The following is a 22,346-nucleotide window of genomic DNA, read 5'->3' as shown; positions in this document are numbered from 1 at the left end:
ACACGTCTATCGCGAAAAAAAGCAGGAAAGCCATAAAGAAAGGGCGAAACTTATTAATCGGATAGCGGTTCCCGGTTATTAGCCATTTTCCTATCAGCAATAAACTTATACCCTGCTGAACCTAGAATAGTTGCGGGCCAGATAACCGTCTGATTTATTGCGTCCGAAGAATGCAGAATAGGTATGTATTTTACGGTCTCCAAGACAGGTTCGGCTGAACACGGCGCCTACGCGCGCGTGCAGGAAATCGCGATCCCGTCGCGTGCAGTCGTCGCCATTTTTATGTTTCTCATACGGAATTGCCGACAAATATTCCATTCGCTGTTTCGAAAGATACTTGCACCCGTCACGCTTCGGTGAGCACGCTGCGCGAACTATGTATGAAAATAGGTATGAGGAACACCTTTTATGTGACTTAAGAATTCTCATTTGCCGTCCGTATTATTTAAGACAAGTCGAATTATTAAATAAAACAAAAATCTGTTGAAGCATGTTTTCATTTGATATCAATTGAGTTAGAATGTTAATAAATAGTTTGTTCATTTGAATGTGTCAACTCAAGTGATGTCAAACGCGCTCCGACAGATTTTTTTTAAATAAACAATTTATTAGAAAAAAATATTTAAAAATTTATTTGTAAAATATAAAGTTTATTTAAAAAATTTTTTCTTAGGAAATGAATCAATTAATCAAAAAAATGAGATATATTTCACAGAAATGTATATTTCATTATCAGAATCCATTTGTTGTATAATCAACATCAAAGAATATGTCACAAGAAATATTTGATTCTCAATATTTTCTCTCAGACTCTTTTCTTTTAGAATTATATGTATATATAAATTATTTTCAAAGCCATAATACTAATAACTAAATTTATTAAAACTGGAAGTTTGACGAGTTCCACGTGAAATATGCTGAGAAAGGAAAAAGATATTGGCACACGCGGAAGAGCGAGGAGATTATTCTTTAAATTCCATATTCATACAAATTGCATTTACCCGTATCCAATGGTAAGAACGCAGAGTAAAGATCGCATAAATCGCCGTCGCAGCAGTTGGAACAAGCGGGCCATCGATCACGACGGCGACGACGACGAGGACGTTTGTCGTCGCAACATGGCAGAGTGAGCACAAATGACGATCCTTTCGTTTCGGAGTCTTATATTAACGGCGATAAAGCACAGTTCAGATTCGAAGGAGATCCGCGTGGATAAAGCGCGCGAGGCTTTGTGATGCAAAGAAGCCATAAAAGCGGGACACTCGTCGAGAAGTTCCGCGCGAAAAGGGGGAGCACTTCTTTTCTTCTCATTAATTCGTGGGGTCCCGCCCACGAAGAAACGTCGAATACTATCTTTAATGAACGTTTCCCTCCCCCCCTTTCTCTCTCTCTCTCTCGTACAGTGCTTCGGCTTCATTAAGTCGTCATTTTTTTTGCCGCTCACGCCAACAGAACTCGCGGATTTTCCGCCTCCGCTTGCATTCGCGAGCGCCGCCCTTCTCTCCGCGTTATCGGCGTCATCGACTGCGTCTTCGCCGTCGTAACCTTCGATTCAATGAATAAACTTTAAATACTTGTAGTCGTGACCTTCCATAAATCAATGCAGCCGATACCGATCTGCGAGCGTTCTCACGGAGCGCGGCGTCACTTCCAAGTGGCGCGGCGGTGGGGGTAGCGGCGCGTTTACGCTACACTTATCGCGATATGTATCACGTATAAACAACGAATCTTCCCCCGAGTCTTGCGTCGATTCAGTGACGAGGAGTCAAAGAAGAAAAGTTGAAAAAAAAAGAAAAAATTACCAACGCGGAAATCTAGCTCGCTCAAGGACGCTTGTACGGTCGCGCGGTGGGGACGAACACAATGAGATGTTCGCGATAATAATCCCGGAGAGATGTATCTATATAAAGGGATCGATTTTCTGTAGTTGCAATTGCAGTACCGATCAGTGTCGTCCTGTGTTGTTCGCTAACGGGAATAAAGCTGATAAAACGTTTAACATGTTGAAACTGGCAAGTATATTCACCGTACTTTCGTGCGTGTTTGTTTGCCCGCATCTGTCGATAGTGTGCTCGATTCTCTTCCAACCGCGAAAATAATTCCGCGATTCTATTCCGCGATTTAAAGAGCTTGCTACAACAATGGTCTAATACTCATTTTTGTTAAGACAGAGACACTTTAAAGATACATTCAAAGAATGGTAGCATATTTCATGAGAGATTCACGAAAAAAATGATTTTACTTCAGTATCTATAGATAATGCGTCAATCGTAGATGACAGTTACTAAGCTTTAATAAAATAATTTTAATTAAATATTTAGCTAATATAAGTAATATTTAGTAACCTTTTGATAATCGTTTAGAAACCGAATTATTAATATAACTAAATATTACTAAATACATAGTTATATTAATTAAACATTTTAATGAAATTATTTCATCAAAGTTTAATTATTATTATTAAATTACTCTGTTCTTTAAATTAACTGAGAAAAAAAATATTAAAAAAATTTTTTTTCTTATTTATTTAAAGAAAATATTACGTTACTTGATTTTCTTCAATATTTTTGATTATAAAAAAATTAATAAACAAGAGGTTTTAACATTTTAGCAACTAGCGTTCAAGCGTTCTACATAATTGTTTTGATAATTTAACAAAATTATTTTCTGGTTTGCATTCAGTTAAATTTTTAGACACTAACAAAACCATTCTTTCCGTATATACTGAAAAAAAAGCATAATAATAATAATAATAATTAAACCTAGATAATAGTTACTAAGCTTTGATGAAACTGTTTCAATCGAACAATATAATCAAATATTTAGTAATATTTAGTAACTGTTTGGTAATCATTTAGTAAGCGATTGGTTACTATTAACATAATTACTAAATATTACTAAATATTTGATTAAATTAATCAAACATTTAATTGAAATTATTTTATTAAAGTTTATTATTATTATCACTAAACTCTTGTTTTCAATATAGATACAGGATTTCAATAATTTTATGTAGAATATATATATATATATATATATATATATATATATATATATCAAAATAATAAACTCAAGTATGATAATTTCACTGTAAAAAAACATTCTAACAACTAACTTGAGCATCCAATATAAGTTATTTTGATGATCCCTAATTATTTTCAGTATTTTTTGTATTTCAGCAAAATATTTCTTCCGCGTATCTGTTATCGCTGGATATTTATTGAAATACGCTACCAACCGCTCTGTTATTTGAATGTGTCTTTAATAAAATTATTTTCTTCACTTTTTTAAATAAAAAATGGGTAGTCCATTGTTGCAGCAAGCCCTTCATCGGTGTGCGTTGCATGTAAAATTTTCGAAAAAGTCGAAATACTATTGCTGCAAAATTGTCATCGAATCACGACTCTTTGATGCTCGGACATAAAGTCTTGTTCATCGCATCGAATAAAATTCAAAATAAAATCCGTGTGCTGGATACACATTCTCTGCGCCAGCATTAACGTTGTACGACTACAAAGTTCTACGGGCTACCGCTCAATTTCTCTAATAAATGCGTCGACAGAGAGCTTTCGCTTCATAAATTTGTCGAGCTCGCTCAAATCGAAAGAACGGCTCAGACACACTCCAATCCGTTCGCGTGCGTTCGCGATCGATCAATTCGTGTAATTCTTCCCGGAACGAGAAAAGCGTTATTGCGAAATTACATCGTCGTCGAAATCGAAGTACCGCAGAAAACCGTTTCGTGCGCGAAACTTTCGCGAGACGTCTGTGTCGAACGGATAGATAATTGAATTACCATAAAAAGAAGAAGAAAACGAAAAGCGGAGCGCCATCGTCGCGGATTGAGGGAAAAGGGTCGGGGGAAGGCGGGATAAAAAAAAAGAGATCGGCGCTCGTTCTTGGCACGTCCGATCGTCCCGATGATTAATTAGAGCGAGGTGATATCGAGCTCGCGATCGTAAAAAGCGGGCCGATCAGGCGTCGTCGCCGAAGTCACCGGCGCCGACGACGCTAAATGCGCCTCGCTTACTCGCTCGAGCACACTCTCGACATTTTTCATAGTGCCCGTAAAAACCCACGGCACGGGGAACGATATGGGGAAAAGTCAGACGGGCAGATTTAAGCGACGTGTCTCGCCTTCAAAAGCGTAATCAACCCTTATCGCTTTGCAGATACTGATTGCTATCGCGGTGGTAGCGGTCTCAGGCGTACCGGTACCGGAACCCGAACCGGCACCGGAACCGGCGCCGGCACATGGTCCCGTGCCGCCGCTGGTCGCCCCTTACCCGGTGGTCTACACGGCGCCTTACGTGAAGGTCTATCCGTATCACCCGGTTCCTTTGGCGTACTATAACAGCTACAAGTGGATCCACCCGGGCTCGGCGTACGTTTACTAACATCGATTCCGACTATCCGGAAAATCGCCAACGCCGTTGTGGTCCTCCTGTTCCTCCCCCTCAACTCCTCCCCCCCCCCTCGTAAAACGCGACTCATCGCAACGCGCCAAATGATTCTGTATCGTGGAATGTCTCCGAAATAAAATATTCCCTTCTTGTCGCAAACGCCGCAGTGTGCTCGACTATGACGATCACCCCCCTGTGCTTCCATCCATCCCCTTCTCCCTTTCTCCCCGTCGACATCCGTTAATTCTGCTCCGCGAAAGAGGATCCTTTCGTTCTCGAGCTTTTGGCAGACTCCGCGCTATCGAGCGGCCCATCAATTCCGTCCGTTTGTCCGCCGGTGAAATTTATGAAACAACACGCATTATACCGCATAATCGCTCTGTTCGCGGACAAGTAATTCCGTTTAAACCCATTATCCGCTAGCGATACATTTTCAGAATAGTACGTTAAATTTTGGTCTCGCATTCCCTGCGGTACATGCTATGCCGCAATAAACAAATCCGCGCAAATAATGGGAAGCAAATACGAAACAGATATGGATGAAAACGCGAAGCAACAAGATTAAATGCTCGTAACGAGAGTAACGTTTCTCTTTTCACCAAATTTATTTTGTTTCTTTTAATCTTAATGAGCCTCCATAATTTAACATTACATAATCTGAAGATGGGTGAATGAAACTTCGTTATAAGAACACGAAGAATAAAGAGTTAATAGAAACGTGTAATGTTACAAATGCATAAATAATTTTATGTGTCGCGACGAAATATTGGAAGTCGTTTAACAATTGGAATAAAACGATTTTCACATAAAGCCGTTGAAAATAGCAATTTCCGCATTTTTATTGACTATCGTAAAATTATTGAAATATAATTTTATTGATACATCATTATATTATTTAAAAAAATATTGATTATTCCTTAAATATAGGTAATATGTTACGTTATCTTTATTAGCTTTTCTTAATATATAATAAATTGTTTCGGAAATCTTACGATATTTTTGGATATCTAACATCGCACAGCAAATTTATATTAAATTATAAGTAAGAAATGCGCGTATCACACATTTAAATTTCTTCATTAGTACAACTCATAACGGGTTAAACATGTAACTTCGTTACGCATACAAATTTACCAAGACAAGAAGTTGTGAAAATTTATTTTTACTGTAAGATACGTGTAAGGAACATGTCAGCATACTAATGCGCACTAACGCACACCGTTCTGATAAAGGATATTACGGCGACAAGGCATAACCGTATCAGATTCCCTTATTACTGTTCCTTTAATTTCATTTTAGAGAAGAGAACCTAGCGTGGTTAACTATATTTCACACGATATAACTAAAATATTTTTTACACCGTAAAAAATAATGCATTTTTATTTTATATTATCACAAAATACAACCTTCGATATTTTGACTTAAACAGAGAATTTGTTCTCTATAGTGGAAGATGAGTATAAGCGATTTCACGAGTAGCCTTCATGAAAAAGGCTTTGTCTTCTTTGGTCAAATAGAAGTGATTTATTTTTTCAAATATGTGCAAACTGATTAAAATAAGAGCGCATCACGAATTAGACAAGCGAGAAATGAAATGCATTAATGCATCATGGATCGAGATTTTTTTGGACAAAATAAAGGATCACAAAGAAAGACTTTGCGCCACTTCTGTCCATTAATTTCCAGTAAATCTCCATTTTATACGAGTCATAAAATGAAAACTCGGCACTCTTCCGCGCCTATGACCCGTTCAAGGCAATGTTCGACATGACAGGTGATAAGATAAACCGACTGCAATCTAGAATAAAAATACTTTTCGAAGGACGGAGGATAAAGGAAAAATCATTTCGAGAATAATTCGTAGAAATGTCCGTAACGCAGACTAACTCTGTATTGGTTGCAAATCACGCGTATAACTGTACGTACGCATTTGTGTGTGAACAAGATGCCGATATATCTATCTGTATTGGAAGAACAAAAAAATACGTTTACGCGCGCTCCGGTTTATTGCGCCCTTAGCAATGTACGTGCGTTCAATAAAATTGCTACTAGCATGGAAATATTGTGGATAAGGTCGGCTAACGTCGGCAGACGCAGAACGGCGAACGGAAGGCATAAAAATCTTTTCGCAGGGCCAGCAAGGATATTATCTTTATAGCAACGTTATTTTCCTTTCTTTTTTTTATAGAGCGAGCTATATCTCTAGGATTCGGAGTTGCGCGAGTAAATAAGACTCTCGTTGAATTTAAAATTAAAATTTTATTAAAATTTCATAGAGATGAGGATAGGGTACAAGACATGATGGCGGAATGACTTAGGTGAGAGCCCGAAAATTTTGTCGATAAAGTACAAAAACAAATATGAAAGAGGGGGGGGTTGATCAATCCAGCGCCAGTGTGTTTGGATCTTTTTTAGATGCCGCTCTCCCTCAGTCGATGATAGGCCTGATGGTTCTCACACGTGGAGAACGGCGATACATGTTGAAGCGCCGAAATCGAAGATGGTAAAACGACTGCGTGCAAAATTTGTCGTTTTCAAATTATGATCTTTCCTTCGCATTACGAGGTCGATTTACGAAGAAGTAGGGGACGTGTATTATTTTTTCTTCTAGAGCCGCGTCGTCGGTGGTGGTGGCGGTGGTGGTGGTGGTGGTGAGTTTACGCTGGTGTTCCTAGTCTAACCATGCAGAGCGAGACCGCCGAGTCCGATACCGTGTCCGGTCAAAACGGTCTTGGTGACGACAGGAGGGCTGTGGACAATGGGAGCAATGGGCTGGGCAATCACGTGCGCGGAGACCACCGGGGCAGCAGCCAAGACTCGCGGGGCAAGGATTGGACCGCCGTGGTCGAGATTGACGGCAACGCCGGTGAGACCACCGGGGGCGGCAAAGGCGACAGCCAGGACGGCAGCGAAGACAGCCTATGAAGAAGATTGTAAGATGGATTTAGAGAAGTCCGTATACCGTTCTCCTGAACAGTTTCTTTAGTCCGTCCGAAAGTTATTCTACGACGAGCTCGCGTAACGTCGTTGATGTCCCGGTTTCTGTGTTCCGTTGAAAGTTTGCCGCGAGGAAGTAGGCAATGAAGATAATTAAAAATACCAAGAATTACAGCTCTTTATATAGTGAATATTCAAACATTTGCAAGCAAATTATTCTTATCGTCATGATCATTGACGAGTAGAGTGAGATAAGTTAGATTGCACCAGTTTGGTCAGTCGATTAAAAACGAAGAAGGGCGATCCGTGTGATCGTTTCGCAAGAAATCGAGAAAGAACACGAGGTCGATCAGTGGGACTACATTAAAAAAAAAAAAAAAAATGTACAACGCGCGAGCTGCATTCCGCTTTGACGGCGGCGGCACCACCGCAGCTGAGTAACAATGTGCATGGTTCAGTGATTTCGTTCGCGTAGATTTCCGCTGACCAGAGAGGTCGGATGCCATTGTGCCGCGAGGCTGGTGAACGGCGTAAGGGCAGATTCGTCGTGGTTATCGTCGTCGTTATGTCGTATCGTGTATGCGCTCGCATGCCAAAGCGGAAAGGTCACAGCAAACGCGAAAGCCTAGGCGGGGAGAGGCCGGGAATCTTTTTTTTTCTCTCGTGTTTGCATATATGCACACCGTGGGATAGCCGCCCGTCTCTTTATCGATCACGGGAGGCGCGAGAGTGACGACGAGAGGAGTCCTCGCGGCGCGGCGCGGCACGGTGCATTAGAGGCACTGTTTACTCGGGATGTACAGAGACGCGTTATTCCGAGCCGGCGAAAAGGAAATCTCGGCTCGGAGCTGGAAGATAACGGCGCGCCCCGCGCTGAAGCGGCAACATCTTTTAGCGTGTGCATCTCTTCGGTGTCTTAACGATCCCTTTTGCGGATCGGCGAACGGACCTAACGTGCGAAACGTGCTCGCGATCATCGTCTCCGTAAAACCAGTCGGCGGAAATACTGTTGCGGAAAATTTACGTTTCGGAAAATCGATCAGTGGTCCCATTGTATCCGTGACGCGTGTTCTTTATGGTATTTGCGTTTCCATCGATCAGTCGTACAGTCAGTCGATACGTTGAGTTGACAGAAACTCTATGGTCGACAAACAAGCGGGAACGATCGTCCGTTTTGTTTGAACGTCTTACAGTAGTTGTAATTGAAGAAAAATATAGAGAGAATATAGTAGTAACTTGTAAAAAAAAAACAGTAAGGTTGCAATTAGATAAATCGTTTTCGCTTACCAACTTGAACATGTTGATTGGTTGAGGATTGCTCGTTACTTCTCGGAAGTAAGTGAACTTATGGTTGTTTCGGTGACTCGGGAGCCTTATATACCGCGCGGGATTTTTAAAAATCGCCATAAATTTCATCACGTGACCCGAGGTATCTGTATGACGATATACGCCGGTCAGTTGAGTCAGCCGATCTCTGGGCATGGTGGGGTGGTCGCGTGAGCCAATCGTCTCCGCGATACTGGTCTGATCGTCCCACCGGTTCGCCAATAATGCGCTTGCAACCCCTCGCGTCGATCGCGAGAATTGGGTTAAGACACTCGGTATTGTAAGGTAACCGGCCGTCAGGTACACCAGCCGATACCTGACACGACGACACGTGCAACGGCATGGATTGCGCGTGTGTGTCCGTGAGTGTACGTGAATGTTGCAGGGTAAGTGCGGGATACTCATGCGTACGGGAGAAAAATCGCGACTGATGTCCGCCACCGAATGCAAATTCGTTTCATAAAGACGCAGCCAAGGTCTAAACCCGCGACCTTCTTCACGGTCTACTTCTACTTTTTCAAACGTCAATGCAGATACGTCTTCGAGGGCGTTTACAACGTCAAGTCCCGAAATGGAGCTTAGCAACGAGCTCCGTTTCCTGCATTCAGGCATTTTTGTAAGGACCCGAGAAATCTATTTGTTGAAACTTTTGCGGGAAGTCGCGACGCAATTCTTACGGATATTAATTGGAGAACTATAGTTAGATGTCAGCCGAGTGCTGTATTTTAAAATTTCTTTCTCCCGTGGAAACGTTTCGCAAGACAATCGCGCACCAAGACCAAGATATTAATAGGATGGCCGTGTGCCAGTACTTTGTTCAGTAATTACATGAAATTTGTATTTTGATGCAGTTTCTTAGATAATTATGCTTCAGAAGTCGTATATTACGCTCCTGTTGTCAAATTTACTATACCTTTATACACAATATTTTATAAAACTTAAAGTGTCTTTTTGGTAACTCAAAATATCATTTCTAGGACACTTAGCTAATATTTGTTTTGTATGCGGTATAAATATACAAACGTACGTACTTGGTATCAATTGTCACGAATAAATATGCAGACTACTCTCGGTATTTATTCATCGATTGAAACTTTGATCGAGCGACATGACGCGAGCTCCGATCGAATTTCGCAATCCACCCAGTTATTATTCTTTCCGAATCAAGTTATTTATTCCCTTCGCGCTTGAAATATGTGGTTGGAAAGTTCGGCGCGACGATCGGGGCAATCACGGAGATTAGAATAGTTTCCGTCATTCGCGAAACGAGAGACTGAAATTAGGGAAAGAGCAATTTAATCCGCACGACACCACATACTATATACCACACATATGCGCGTACGGAGCGGCAAATCCAGTGTAGTCTCGGTGAGAGTCCCCGGAGGTTCCCCGGAGCACGAAATCCAAGTTTTATCAATGAAAGGTATTGCGTAAATTAATACTGGATTGGATAACGTAGCGCGATCTTATGACTCGGATTACGAGCGTCGTGAAACGGTAACAAGTGCTATCAAATATCATGGATCGAATCAAGTCACTCGTAGTCGGTCTTCGCCGTGTCTCCTCGAGTGGGTTGTGCATGTGGGCGCGAAACGACTACACGAAAGCCGAATGTATGTTTATTTATCAAACATCGGCTGTTAATGTCCTAGATAAATCACGAATAACATCGAAATCGTTCTCTTCAATCTCGCATCGATTCCGATAGCAGTTAAAGCTGAAGATAGAGTTAATCATCCGTAGCGAGAGAACCTTGCATGCACGCGCGTGTGTGCGCCTTTTAGATGCGATAATATCTATCAATACGAATGCGCGTACATTTCTGCGAGAGATCGTAACGAAAATAAGATCCCGCTAAATTTTCAGCGTCGAAGCTCCGCTCCTTTTATTCGACTTATTGAAAGTTTCAATAAGGGGCCAGTGAGAATAACGCTGCTCTCGCAAATGGAATGTTTCCTCTCTCTCATCCGCGAAATTTATTTCGCCAGACCAAACGCGCTCGTGTAATTTAGGATTTCGCATTGTTGTTCGCGGGAGGAGAACTGCAGCAATGACACTGCAAGTTTGATGCGAGGTTTAGTCGACGCGCGACGTCCCCTCGGATTTCTGTCTGTCTCGGGCGCAGGTTCACGGGGTTTTCCCTGCCGTATCTCGTCGGTAAGGCGTACAGGCGGGTCAGGCGGAAGATATATTTTCAGCCTTCTTGGCTACAGCGCGTCGATCGCGCGTGACAAGAACGGTAAAATATATTTGCGCACGTGGTGGACGAAAAGACAATTCCCCAAGTTTGGCACGGTCCCTTTCTCGCCGAGCGATTCACGGAAGATCGATCGCCTCCGAAGACCCTATAAAGCCATTTCTCGGATTCACAATGGAAGTCTCATTCCTTGTCTTCTAATGTGAAATTTATGGCAGGTTGTTCTTCCCCAAAAAATTCAAATACATCTTAATAAGTTTTACTTCTCCAGCCTATCACCAAAAAAATTGTTTCAAAATAAGAGAATTATATAATTTATAATTATGTACTTGTTCTTAATAAATAAGAATATATTCTTTTCTAGAATATTATTAAAAAAGAATGTATTCTTTCTAACGAATTTTTGGACACAATTACATTTATGCAGACTCTGTTTCATTTGATATTTGGAACAATTAATCGTTTTAATTTAACTTGCCAATGCAGGGTAGCGTGTTTGGTGTTCAAAATAGCATGATATTTAAATGAATGAGACGGTGTGATAAAACGTGTCACTCGAAGAGCTAATCTAATCGTCCTACATATGTATATTTCAAAGATCGGTATTTATAATTCTTACTGGTTGTTTTCAACCTTCGTAATCGCAAAAAACAGTGTGCTCCATTAATTATAAAAGTTAAAGAAATTTAATATTTTAGAATTACATTTTCTTTTATATTTAATTTACAAGAGTCAATCCTATTAAAAAATTTATTTGTATATTTTGTATCGAAATTAAGTACACCTGCTACTAATTTAGCCTTAATTTATCCATTTATCTTTAGAAAAACTTGTTTTGAAATTTAGAAAATCTTCTTGATATCTGTTTTAAAAGAGATTCTCAAGTTAAGAATACAATTTTTTTTTTCGATGATTCTTCCGACTTTTTTCGTTATTTGACTGAGAGATAACTTTTTACATTGTACGTTAGAGCCTTTAAACTCCGGCCTCTCGAAGCACGAGAACCATTCAATCGAGCAGGTGCATCTTTATGACGCATCGTGCGAATGGATAGTAATAATTTGTGCCATGAATGAGATACGAATACTATATTTTATCCTCGCATAAAACGGAAGTGTCGCGTAAGGAGCCGCGCGTGTATCGTTTGCATATAAAAGTCAATTTATGCAAACGCGTGTGATTTTCATGCGGAATGAGTTCGATGTGAAAACTATGCGCTAGCGACAGTTAATAAAGCACCTTCACGTATAATGACAATAATGCCAATAATGCGGTACGTGTTACGATATATTACACGATACGCTGAAACGCGCATTGTTCTCCCTATTAATATCGCATTATATATTACATGATAAATTTCGAGGGTGGGCACAGTCTAACGTGCGCGCATTACCACGATCGATACACATAATGGATACATGTCGATAATACGTGCGTTACACCGCAGTCTATAATTATTGTCCGTGAGCGCATTGCATTGCTGATGAGAAATAAATATGTCACGGTGGAACCCGTTACGGGGCTGCCGCAAGGAAAGCGTTAGATTTCATCAGAAAGATTTAGACGTAGAGAACAGATTTGTGTATATCTATATTATACATTTTCAGTAACCTTACGGAAAGTCGGTATAAAATAACGCAACAGTATATCAATATCTTGCCAGCTGTTTCGAGAGATAATTACGCGTCATTTCCCGCTTTTAATTTATCCGGTTTGTGCTTTAATAACTTGTGATTTAATTAGTTCATTCCGGTAACAGCGTTACAACGGTGTATGTGGCTATTTTTTTTCTATTCATAAGCTTAAGACAACTTTCAATGTTATTTTAGAGATAAATGATCGGCGTAAACGGTTTGAAATTAGCATATGTCACTCGGTCTACGCGTGGTCGCGTAGAGTAGATGTATATTGAAAAGTATCCTATGCTGCGCTACATCCACGCATCATTCCTTTGTAAATATAAAAAGCGGACGAGTAGCACATACCTGTCCAGGGAGACCGCGACCAGACTGTAGATGGAGGCCACCACGGAGACGCCCTGTATATAAGCGACCGCTTTGCACATGAACCATCCCAGGATCCACGCTGAAACACAAGTCCGTAATTTATCGTTTCGAGTATCACTCGAGGAACTTCGGGCGGTCGCCACGGCGAGTGGCGGTCGAAGGGCTTTTTAGGGGCTACTGCGGTAGCGGCCGACTTACGAAGGCTGAACTTTCTCGGCGTAACAGCGAGGAACGGAAACGCTAAGTCTAAGGGCACTCGACAAGGATACTAATTGTACCGCATTATAGAGACAAACCAAAAGGAACGCGAGTAGTTTGCGAAGGTCGCGAGCTTGCTTAAGCGTGTATCGGACATTATACAGTCTCTGCAAAGTAAATAGAATTTGGAAATGTCTTTGATATTAACACTTCAAATAAACTGTATGCGTATGAAAGTTGTGTAAATATTAAATTTTTACTTAATAATATATTTTTTTAATTTATTTATTCTATTTGTTATTAAAAATTAAATTATTTTTTACCACATTAAGAAAAATCTCAATTTTTTGCGTAAGTACTTTGAATATTCAAGATGATTTATACAAAGTTTTATTGTGGTTGTCTTAATTATTTTATAAATAATTAAATAAATTTTATTTATTTTATAGAACTGATCTCTCCATCGCAATGAAACTTTACATAAATTATCTTGAATATTTTAAGTATTTAAATAAAATAATTTAGATTTTTTTCATTATTTTATTATTAATTATATTTTTATTGGAGCACGTTGTCTACTTCTTATTGAAATAATTTTTTATCCAGAAAATCGCCTTCAAATTTTTTCTACTACTTTCAAACGTCATATAAAACAACTTTATTTCTTATAATTTTGTCATTTTTTAAATAATTTTCTTAATGTTTTGAAAAATGTCCTGCACATACTTAAGCATCTTTATCGAGTTCTCATGTAATATACAATCTTTTGGAAGAATTGGTCGCTTCGAAAAGTAAGGATTCTATTCGCAATTTTCAATTGCAATTACACGAATTAATTAGCGAGCCACGAATTAATTTAGGACTCACTGAACGTTCCTATACTACAGTGGATGGAAATGTATTAAAAAGCATTATCTGAGGGCAATCTTGCTGAGGTTGCTGATACGAATAGTGAAGCACAAGAAAGATATTATTTATACTTGAAATTAATTAGCACACTTGATTGCGTGAGTCAGCGTCTCGGTTCCGTAAACGCGCGAAAAATTCACGCTTGCTTTATTTATTCCCGTAGTAACGCAAGTAAAATTATTTTCCAGAAGTCTCGTGTTATTTTTCGTACGGAATAACATCCAAACGGTGGTGACATCGCGTAGGTAGTCGCAACATTATGAGTCCGAGTGACCTATTTTCGAGAAAAAAAAGCAGGCAACGTAAGCGCGTATCAATTTTATTGCCCGTCACTTTTCTATACGCGCGCAACAACTATTATATTCCTTTTCAAGAAGAGAGTAATTAATCCCATGGCCGAAAATGCAGGGAGCTTGAAACAAGGGAATTTTCAACTAGAGCCATCCATCATTCACCGCGATTGATGGTACGGTAAATAATTATCTCACACATAATACAATATTGAAAGCATTTGGTAGTATAATATGATCGATGGGAAAGTTTATCGAGTTCTCAGAATAATAGGACTACACAAGTGTGACAGGGAAGGGGGCTTAGATAGGTTCCATCAAAGGAAAGGACGCTCATAAATATCGAGCGCCTACCGTGTAACATCGCGTCGAGATACAAACGCGAAACGCGAACGAGTTAGTCTCGATTTTCGCGACTCCAACCTGATCTCTCGAATCGTTCCGTGATTGCCGTCAGTTGGCAGTACGAAGTGTACCCGAAAAGAACGAGTTTGCTGAAGTATCCGAAACATTAGCTAGATCCTAATTTAATTTTATTGAGCCGTCAAAGTAATTACGGATGGTGATGATGCAAAAAATTTCCATAATTATTTTGGTAGTTTAACAAAAAAATTATTTTTAGGCCTCTATTTAGGTAAATTCTTTTAGATACTTTAACAAAAAGCATCATTCTTTCTTGCGCTGCTGCACTGAGAGAAAAAAATTATCAAATTTAATAAATATTTATTATTATTATTTGAATAATACTAATAAAATATTTACTAAATATAAATATATATTTATTTGGTACAAAGACCACTATTTAATGCGAGTATTATTTTTTCTTGTAGAGTAAATATTTATGTACTCCAAGTAAATATTTTATTAGTGCTATTCGACTAAATTTTTATTAATTAAAATTTAGGAAATTTTTCTCTCGGTATGCGATTTTGCAAAGCCGTGTCGCAAATTCTAATGGATTATGGAATAGAGCGGAATAGGACAAAACGATTCACGCTTTCGATACATGGCGCACGCCGCCCGCTAATGAATAGCAACGTGCGATCGTCGGGCACAAGCTGCAACGCTGAAGCGTTTGTTGAGAGCTGAGGTATTAGGGGACGTCGATACGCCCGTTTATCGAATTTGATCGATGTTCCGCTTGTGTCCTAATCGTGCGACGACACGTTCAGGCTGAGCGACGGATACGGTTCTCGACCGTGGCGTATTGTGCGCGAAGTGAATGGTGCACGCACGAGGTCGCGTAAAAGGGAACCTCCCGTGCGCGCCGCAGATCGCGGCCGTTAAGCCGATAATTATTTATTCCGTCGAATACATAATTTCTCAATAAAGCGAGTCCGACTATCTCGTTGCATTAATGCACTCGCGGGAGATAATGAACAATGCGAAAATGCACACGGAGTAATGAGGAGGGGATATAACGTTAACGCTCGGAAAACGCACGCAGAGAAATATTCATTCTCACGCTAAAAAAAGCGATTACTCAGTTTTAATTTTCTTCTTTTAAGGCTGTTTAAGACATTTCTCAAGCCATTAAGAAAATTATGAAAAAATTACAAATTGTTTTATATTGCATTTGAAAGTAGTAGAAAAAGTTTAATAGTGATTTTTTTTTATCTGGATAAAAAATTATTTTAATAAGAAGTAGAATATAATTAATAATTAAATAATGGCAAAATCTAAATTTTTTATTCAAGTACTTTAAATATTTAAAATAATTTATGTAAAATTTTGTTGTAATGCAGGAATAAGTTTTGTAAAATAAACGAAATTTATTTATTTACTTACAAAATAAGTAAACAAACGATCACAATAAAACACAATAATTTGTATAAATCATCTTGAAAACTTAAAGTATTTACGCAAAAAAATTGAGATTGTTTTTTAAATTATAAAAAATAATTTAATTTTAATAATAAATAAAATAAATAAAACTATAAAAATATATATTATTAAATAAAATATAATCTTATTCATACAGTTTTCATATGTACTTTATTTGATTTGTTAATATTAACATATTTCCAAATTTTATTTACTTTGTAGGGATTGATACATATACCTTAAATTATAATTATCTTTACAAAAAGTATTGTCTTGATGATCTTAGAATGTACTCGTCATTTACTTGAAACAAATTTCTGCGTACACAAAAAAGATATGTACGTATAGTAAACTACTTGAATTAAGTAAACACTTATTTCAAATATTTTATAAGTTCATACATCTATCATCAGCATCAAATTTATTCAAAATATATCTATATCCTGATAATGCCATACTTCAATCAAGGATATTAAGTTGAAACAAATATTTGATTTGCTTATTATCTTAACTTTAATTTGAAAAAAATTTTATATTTTTTTTCAAAAGAGTATATATTCTTTTCTTGAGTATATAATAATTTTTTTTTTTTTAATTTGTAAAGAGTATATATTTTAAGATAATTATTACAAAAATATTTATTGTTAAAGTTATAACTATTATTTGCTGAAAGAAAAAAAAGTAAATCAAGTAATTGCGACTTTTTTTAGCGATAAAATTGAATTTTTTCTGCGTGCAGGCACCTTCAGAGATTTACTCGTAAGATTTTCATTCGATGCCCGTAGATCGTAAACTTTTATAAATTACAAAGTGCGTGCGAATGTATAAAGTGAATTTTTCTCTCCACATTCACCATTTAATGAAGGTCCTGCATTCTTTCTTCTACAGTAGGAATTAACTCTCGGACGCATAAAGCGCTTTTTTTCATAACGTTGAATCAAATATAATATCGCGATTCTCGTAAAGATTCCCGCGAAGTATACATGTGAGAGTTTAAATGAAATTATCGCGAGTCTATTCTCCCGCGTAAAAAGATGATAGGATTGGCAATACGGAACGAAAGTAAAGAGAGACCTCGAAAAGTTCGAATCCAATTCGGCAATTCGATCCTCTGTTCCATAGCTCGAAAATTCGCTTTCGCGGAATGCCAGTTCCGTTTGATTCGTCTATTCTTGACTCGAGTTGTAACTTCCGGTTATATGATTTCCGCGAGGACCTTCGCCGACGAAAATATCACGGTCATTGTCGCGCTAGTACGTACGCGCATCACGGATATGACGGAAGTTGGATTGCGCGTCGCGCGAGGAAAACTTTCGCTAAATTGACTACTCTTTCGGGAGAAAGGGAGCACCCTTACATTCGGACACTTCGACCGGCCGCTTCCGATGGGACATTCAGAAAGTTTTTCGCTGAATAACGCGCGATCGCGTACGTGACTTGTGCCCGGGGACACGTAAGTTTCCGGACCGTTTCGGGATAAACGTGACGCGCCGCGTCGAGTTGAAATCCAATGTCTTTGTTTCTTCGCTTTAGAACTTGTCGCTTTGGTACTTATCGCTTCAGTCTTTTACTGTCAGGAAAAGTTACGCGACGTTCCGCGGATAACGGTAGCGGACAATGTATATTTGGAGAGGAGCTGCGGAACATTAGATTTCTTTTATAGGATGGCTGACAGGTCGGCGTGAATAACTTATGACGAGATGGAAAAAATAGCCTCGTACTACATAGAGCCGTTTATTGGTCGTCCGTTAGGTATGTAATTACATAATCGTCCCGCGGCTTAGTATTTTTTCCTTCTGTTTCCACGGCGAAAGAAATGTCGATTGCGCCACTTTACAAAGGCTAACGCACGTAGAACCAGTTTCATAACTCCAATGCAACGCGCAACAACGATTGATAATGATGATAAACGTTCGGCCAACTTCGTGGAAAGCGATTCGAGCGCGTGTATTATTTTTATTTATATTCTTTAACGGCGGGATATTTCTCAACGGAGAGACAAGGGCGCTGATAAGGCTCAGCGGTAATGCCGCTTTTCGTGATTTAAATCGACTGCCCGTGTGTCGACGAACTTGAAAACGCACGACTTATTGGTCATAATTGCAGCCAAGCGTCTCACTAGACTCATTTATTTGCATTTTTGCTATTCGTCTAGCTATCAATAATAATATATAATTTTCTACTCATGGCTGTCATTTCTGTTTTACAGTAGTAAGTCATGGATATTATATCACGATGCAAAATTGAGGCAAAACGGCCTTGGCCCATTTCTCTTGCCGGATCCGGCCTTTTTATAAGCCAAAATGTTTTATTCCATTGTTTTGATGGAGTTACAAGTCAATTCTTTTTTTTTCACAAAATTCTTATCTTCAATACAGTAGCACCGCTTGAAACGGCATGCGAGGAACGTTGAGAAGGTAAACGTAAGCGCACATCTTGAACCAAGGCTGCATAATAGAACTATTGTTATAAAATAAAGACAATTTGTAGCTTTATCAAACTCATCATTTCGAATAGCCCCTATCAAGTTTGCCCATCAAAATCATAACTTAACGGCGGGACGTCTCCTATCGAACCTTTTTAGTACGCACTGTCCTTTGCGAGTGGACCCTTTTTATGACCGTCGCCGCAACCGAAGTCTATTGCGCGGTACGAAAAACGATCGCATTCTAAAGTGATGGGAGCCGAGTTAATGTCAAAACGCGTATTAACGATACTTTTTCCCGACGGCCGCCTGGGATTCAAAGAAAGGGAATAAAAAATCATCGCTTTTAATTGTCCACCGTTGGAAACAAGGTCCGGCTGATCGATCGGCAGCGAATTATCGCAAAGTCACGTTCGCGATTTTAAATGTCAAATTTTTGCAATCACCTTGTTCGGGCACGAGCGTATGTACATACGCGTGCAATGCCGTCTCTCCATATTACTTTCACCGTCTACGCTCGATTGGATAAGCCGCTAGCGAGTTACAATCTACGCACCGAGCGACGGCATGAATGCATGATTGTGTGACCCGCACGACTCACACCGCACACTAAAGTACGCTAGCGACTTGGCGAGAACGGGAAGAGCAGCCTACTGTTTTTAGCAGCTTTTTAGCTGGCCCAGAGGTGTAGCGTTACCATAACGCGATCTAGTTGCAGGGACGGGGCGTGCTAAATGGCAAGACTATCGATTAACTAAAAATGAATTACAGTCCTTTTGGACGTCCTTTGGTACTCCTCGAGTACGTCCACGTCTCATTGCGACTCGATTATTATTGTACAATGGGTTATCGCACATGTGCCATAAAAACATTTCTAGCAGAGACAAGAGAGAGAACACGTCTCTATTGAGAGGCACTTGTAAATTTTTCTACATTGATTTTTTTCAGAGCGCGCTAAATATCTCGGAGAGAACCATATTGAAGATATAAATCACGACTGTGAATGAAAATGTCAAGTTAATACTTTTTACCAACTCGTCGGTGAATTTTACTTCACGGTTTTTAGATTGGAACCGGGCCAACTTAGGTTAAGGGCCAGATCGTAGATTAAGTTAAGACCAGGGTCGTCGGAAAGACGAAAGACGGCTTTCGAAATCTTTCTTCTTCATCGAGAAGAAGCTGTTAAATTTCGGACTTATTGAAAGTGAAACTTACTAAAAACACACAAACGCGTCATAATTACATTTCGATTTAACTCTATTTCTTAGTAGAACCAATAATAATTATCTTTTCAAATAAATAATTTTTACGTTAGTGGCAACTATAAATCTAAGAAGACTCAGATTTGGAATTATTAAAAATCTACGGTTCTCTTTATTAAAAAATTTTATGTTACTCGATCTTCTTGGAAAACAAAACTTTTTGGAAATATGTATCTTTTTCTTGAATTTTCTCTCTTATTTATGAAAATATTAAGCCCAATATTTTAATTATTTTAATCATTAAAAAATTGCTGTTTTCCAAAATTTCTTTTTTTTGTGGCAACAAAGGACTTTTAAAATACAAAAAAGACGTCAAAAAAATTGATGCGTTTCTTATTTGAACAATCTACAAAATAAAAAATGGTAATAATTACATAGGTAATAAAAATTTGCTATATACCACGGGTCTCTCGGTTCGACAAAACACAGGGATGCTACGACACAATTTTAATATATTTCTCAAATATTGATGCCTACATTACAAGAGGCTGTTACGATACCTCGTCGGTCGTGAGACTGCGTGAAGAGGTAATCGTGAAGCCCGTGATGTTGCCAGAGAGCGCCGAAGATAAGAGCGCGCCGTACCGGCTCGGATACGCGCTGACAGTGCCGTGGACCGCAGCATGTTCTCGGACAGATCGGGACTCTTCCTATCGGGGGTGGCAGAGGAATGAGAGAAAAGTGCAGGGTGCGATGTCGCGCGCGATGAATCAGCGTTGACGTCTGCACGGTTTCCCATTGTGCGAATTTCGCAGTTTCGCTTCCGCGGCGGCATCGCACCCACTGCCGACTATTTGTCTTTCACATTCCGCTTTCAATTGTGCGAAACGGCCCGAAAACGTTACTCGAAACGCGAAATGACTTCCGGGCGCGCACACACGCGAGATATCACGCATCGCGGAATGCGATTTTAATAATTCAGCGATGAGAGATCATTCACGGTGAAATCGAGCAGAATATTTAAAGGATCATTTATTATTATTTTACAAAACTTTAAAACACGGAAATATTTACTTGATTATGTTTCGGAGCAAGGAAATAAATCATTATACTGTTTTTTATATCGTTAAGTATTACCACTTTAAGTATACACCACTTATTTACCTGTTTATATTATTAATTGAAAATGAGAAATAAAAATCTAGATTGTTAATGAACTAATAATATCGATATGTACACTGAAAAAAATTGTTTATATTCAAGTAAATTATAAATTTATTTTAATATCATTTCCTTAATTGAAAAATTAATATTTATTTAAATCAAGGAAATTAAATTAAAATAAATATATTTACTCGAATATGAAAAAACTTTTTTTTGTTTAACGTAGATTTTACTATCATAAGCTACTCCGGTTTTATTTATAATTTGTCCGTGTCACGCTTAAAATTCTTCGCGATACTCAAAACAACTTGAATACGTAGATCCGTGCCTCTCCAAAGCTCATTTGTCTTGTAACGTGGCGAAATATAGTATGTACCATGAATCTCAAATTTATGATGTTTTGCATGCTGTTAAATCCAACTTTGCACGTCGATTTATAGGCGCGCCTATAATTTGTAGAGTGTCGAACTGTGAACTTATACGAGGTTGCGGAAACACGCGCGGCGCTTCGATTCTTTTTAATATCCGGACCCGACGGTAAGGAACGCTCGAATGAAAGAGAGCGAGAAAGCTTATCGCGCACCCTTCATGGACGTAGATACGTGAAGCATCGCCGGCATAGGGAGGAAAGACGGAGGATGCGGAAAGGATTGAAAACTTCACGGCTCGATGCAGAGTCGGCGGCGGTGGCGGATTCCCCTTTTGCGCTCGTCATCGTCAAATATACATATAGTCGGATCTCTTCGGCGGAAGTGCATTGCAATAAGACCCCGCGCACCGAGTGCGGATAACATCTTGGATTTTACCGTTCGCGAGAGACATTTCAGTTGCTTGTAAAAAGTTCCGCATCCCGAAGATTCCACGTGCACCCACCCCCGCCCGTGAATACCCGACGATTCTTCTCGGGGCTCTATAAAGACTACGCATGCGGCTATAAAGAGATTATTGTTAAAAGTATAATGTCCCAGTCGTGTTATTAATTCCGCGCGTTTCGCTCCGTTCCGACGAGACTTAAGTGAGATTTAATGCATCTTGCAGCGTAAAGAGACGCTCTATTCAAATTACGATCGCTGCGGAAACTTGACTACCGTGCTGGCCGCTGTCAAGTAACTTGATATGAACTCGTTGCATATTTCTCGATTTAACCCTTTCACGTGCCTGACATTTTCTAGGAATAATTAGCATCCAATTCAGTTATTAAAAGTTTTTGAGATTGTTGATTATGAATATATAGTCAAAATTTCAAAATTCAAAATGGCGAATCAATATCCAACAAAATTTAATATTTTTGTCCACCATATTTGAATCGCCAGTTTTAATTTTAAAATTTTTATTTGTCATTAACGATTTCAAAAAATTATGCATATATATATATATATATATATATATATATATATATATATATATATCAATTTTTGTGGAAAATGTGTATTATTTTTTTTACGAATATTTAGCGAGGTGTGCA

The 22,346-nt window shown here is 38.9% G+C and overlaps 3 protein-coding genes across 3 annotated transcripts in view; 1 reads left to right on the top strand and 2 right to left on the bottom strand.

The window, feature by feature from the left end:
• Positions 1 to 22,346, bottom strand: part of LOC105202687 (neuropeptide SIFamide receptor) — a 56,105-nt gene that overhangs the window by 7,804 nt on the left and 25,955 nt on the right. The window contains exon 2 of the mRNA XM_011171307.3: positions 12,849 to 12,948. Within this exon, the coding sequence (XP_011169609.1) occupies positions 12,849 to 12,948 (100 nt within the window). The remainder of the gene's footprint in view (positions 1 to 12,848; positions 12,949 to 22,346) is intronic.
• Positions 1,566 to 6,169, top strand: LOC105202685. Its single transcript, XM_026136250.2, has 2 exons — positions 1,566 to 2,012; positions 4,173 to 6,169. The coding sequence occupies exons 1-2, from the start codon at positions 1,869 to 1,871 to the stop codon at positions 4,395 to 4,397; spliced, it is 369 nt and encodes a 122-aa protein (XP_025992035.2). The 5' UTR covers positions 1,566 to 1,868; the 3' UTR covers positions 4,398 to 6,169.
• Positions 6,772 to 9,293, bottom strand: LOC105202686. Its single transcript, XM_011171306.3, has 2 exons — positions 8,628 to 9,293; positions 6,772 to 7,322 (listed from the first exon to the last, which is right to left on the bottom strand). The coding sequence occupies exons 1-2, from the start codon at positions 9,276 to 9,278 to the stop codon at positions 7,080 to 7,082; spliced, it is 894 nt and encodes a 297-aa protein (XP_011169608.2). The 5' UTR covers positions 9,279 to 9,293; the 3' UTR covers positions 6,772 to 7,079.

The sequence above is a fragment of the Solenopsis invicta genome, chromosome 12 (assembly GCF_016802725.1).
Source record: "Solenopsis invicta isolate M01_SB chromosome 12, UNIL_Sinv_3.0, whole genome shotgun sequence".
NCBI lineage: Eukaryota > Metazoa > Arthropoda > Insecta > Hymenoptera > Formicidae > Solenopsis > Solenopsis invicta.
This window is presented reverse-complemented; position numbering and strand designations above follow the sequence as displayed.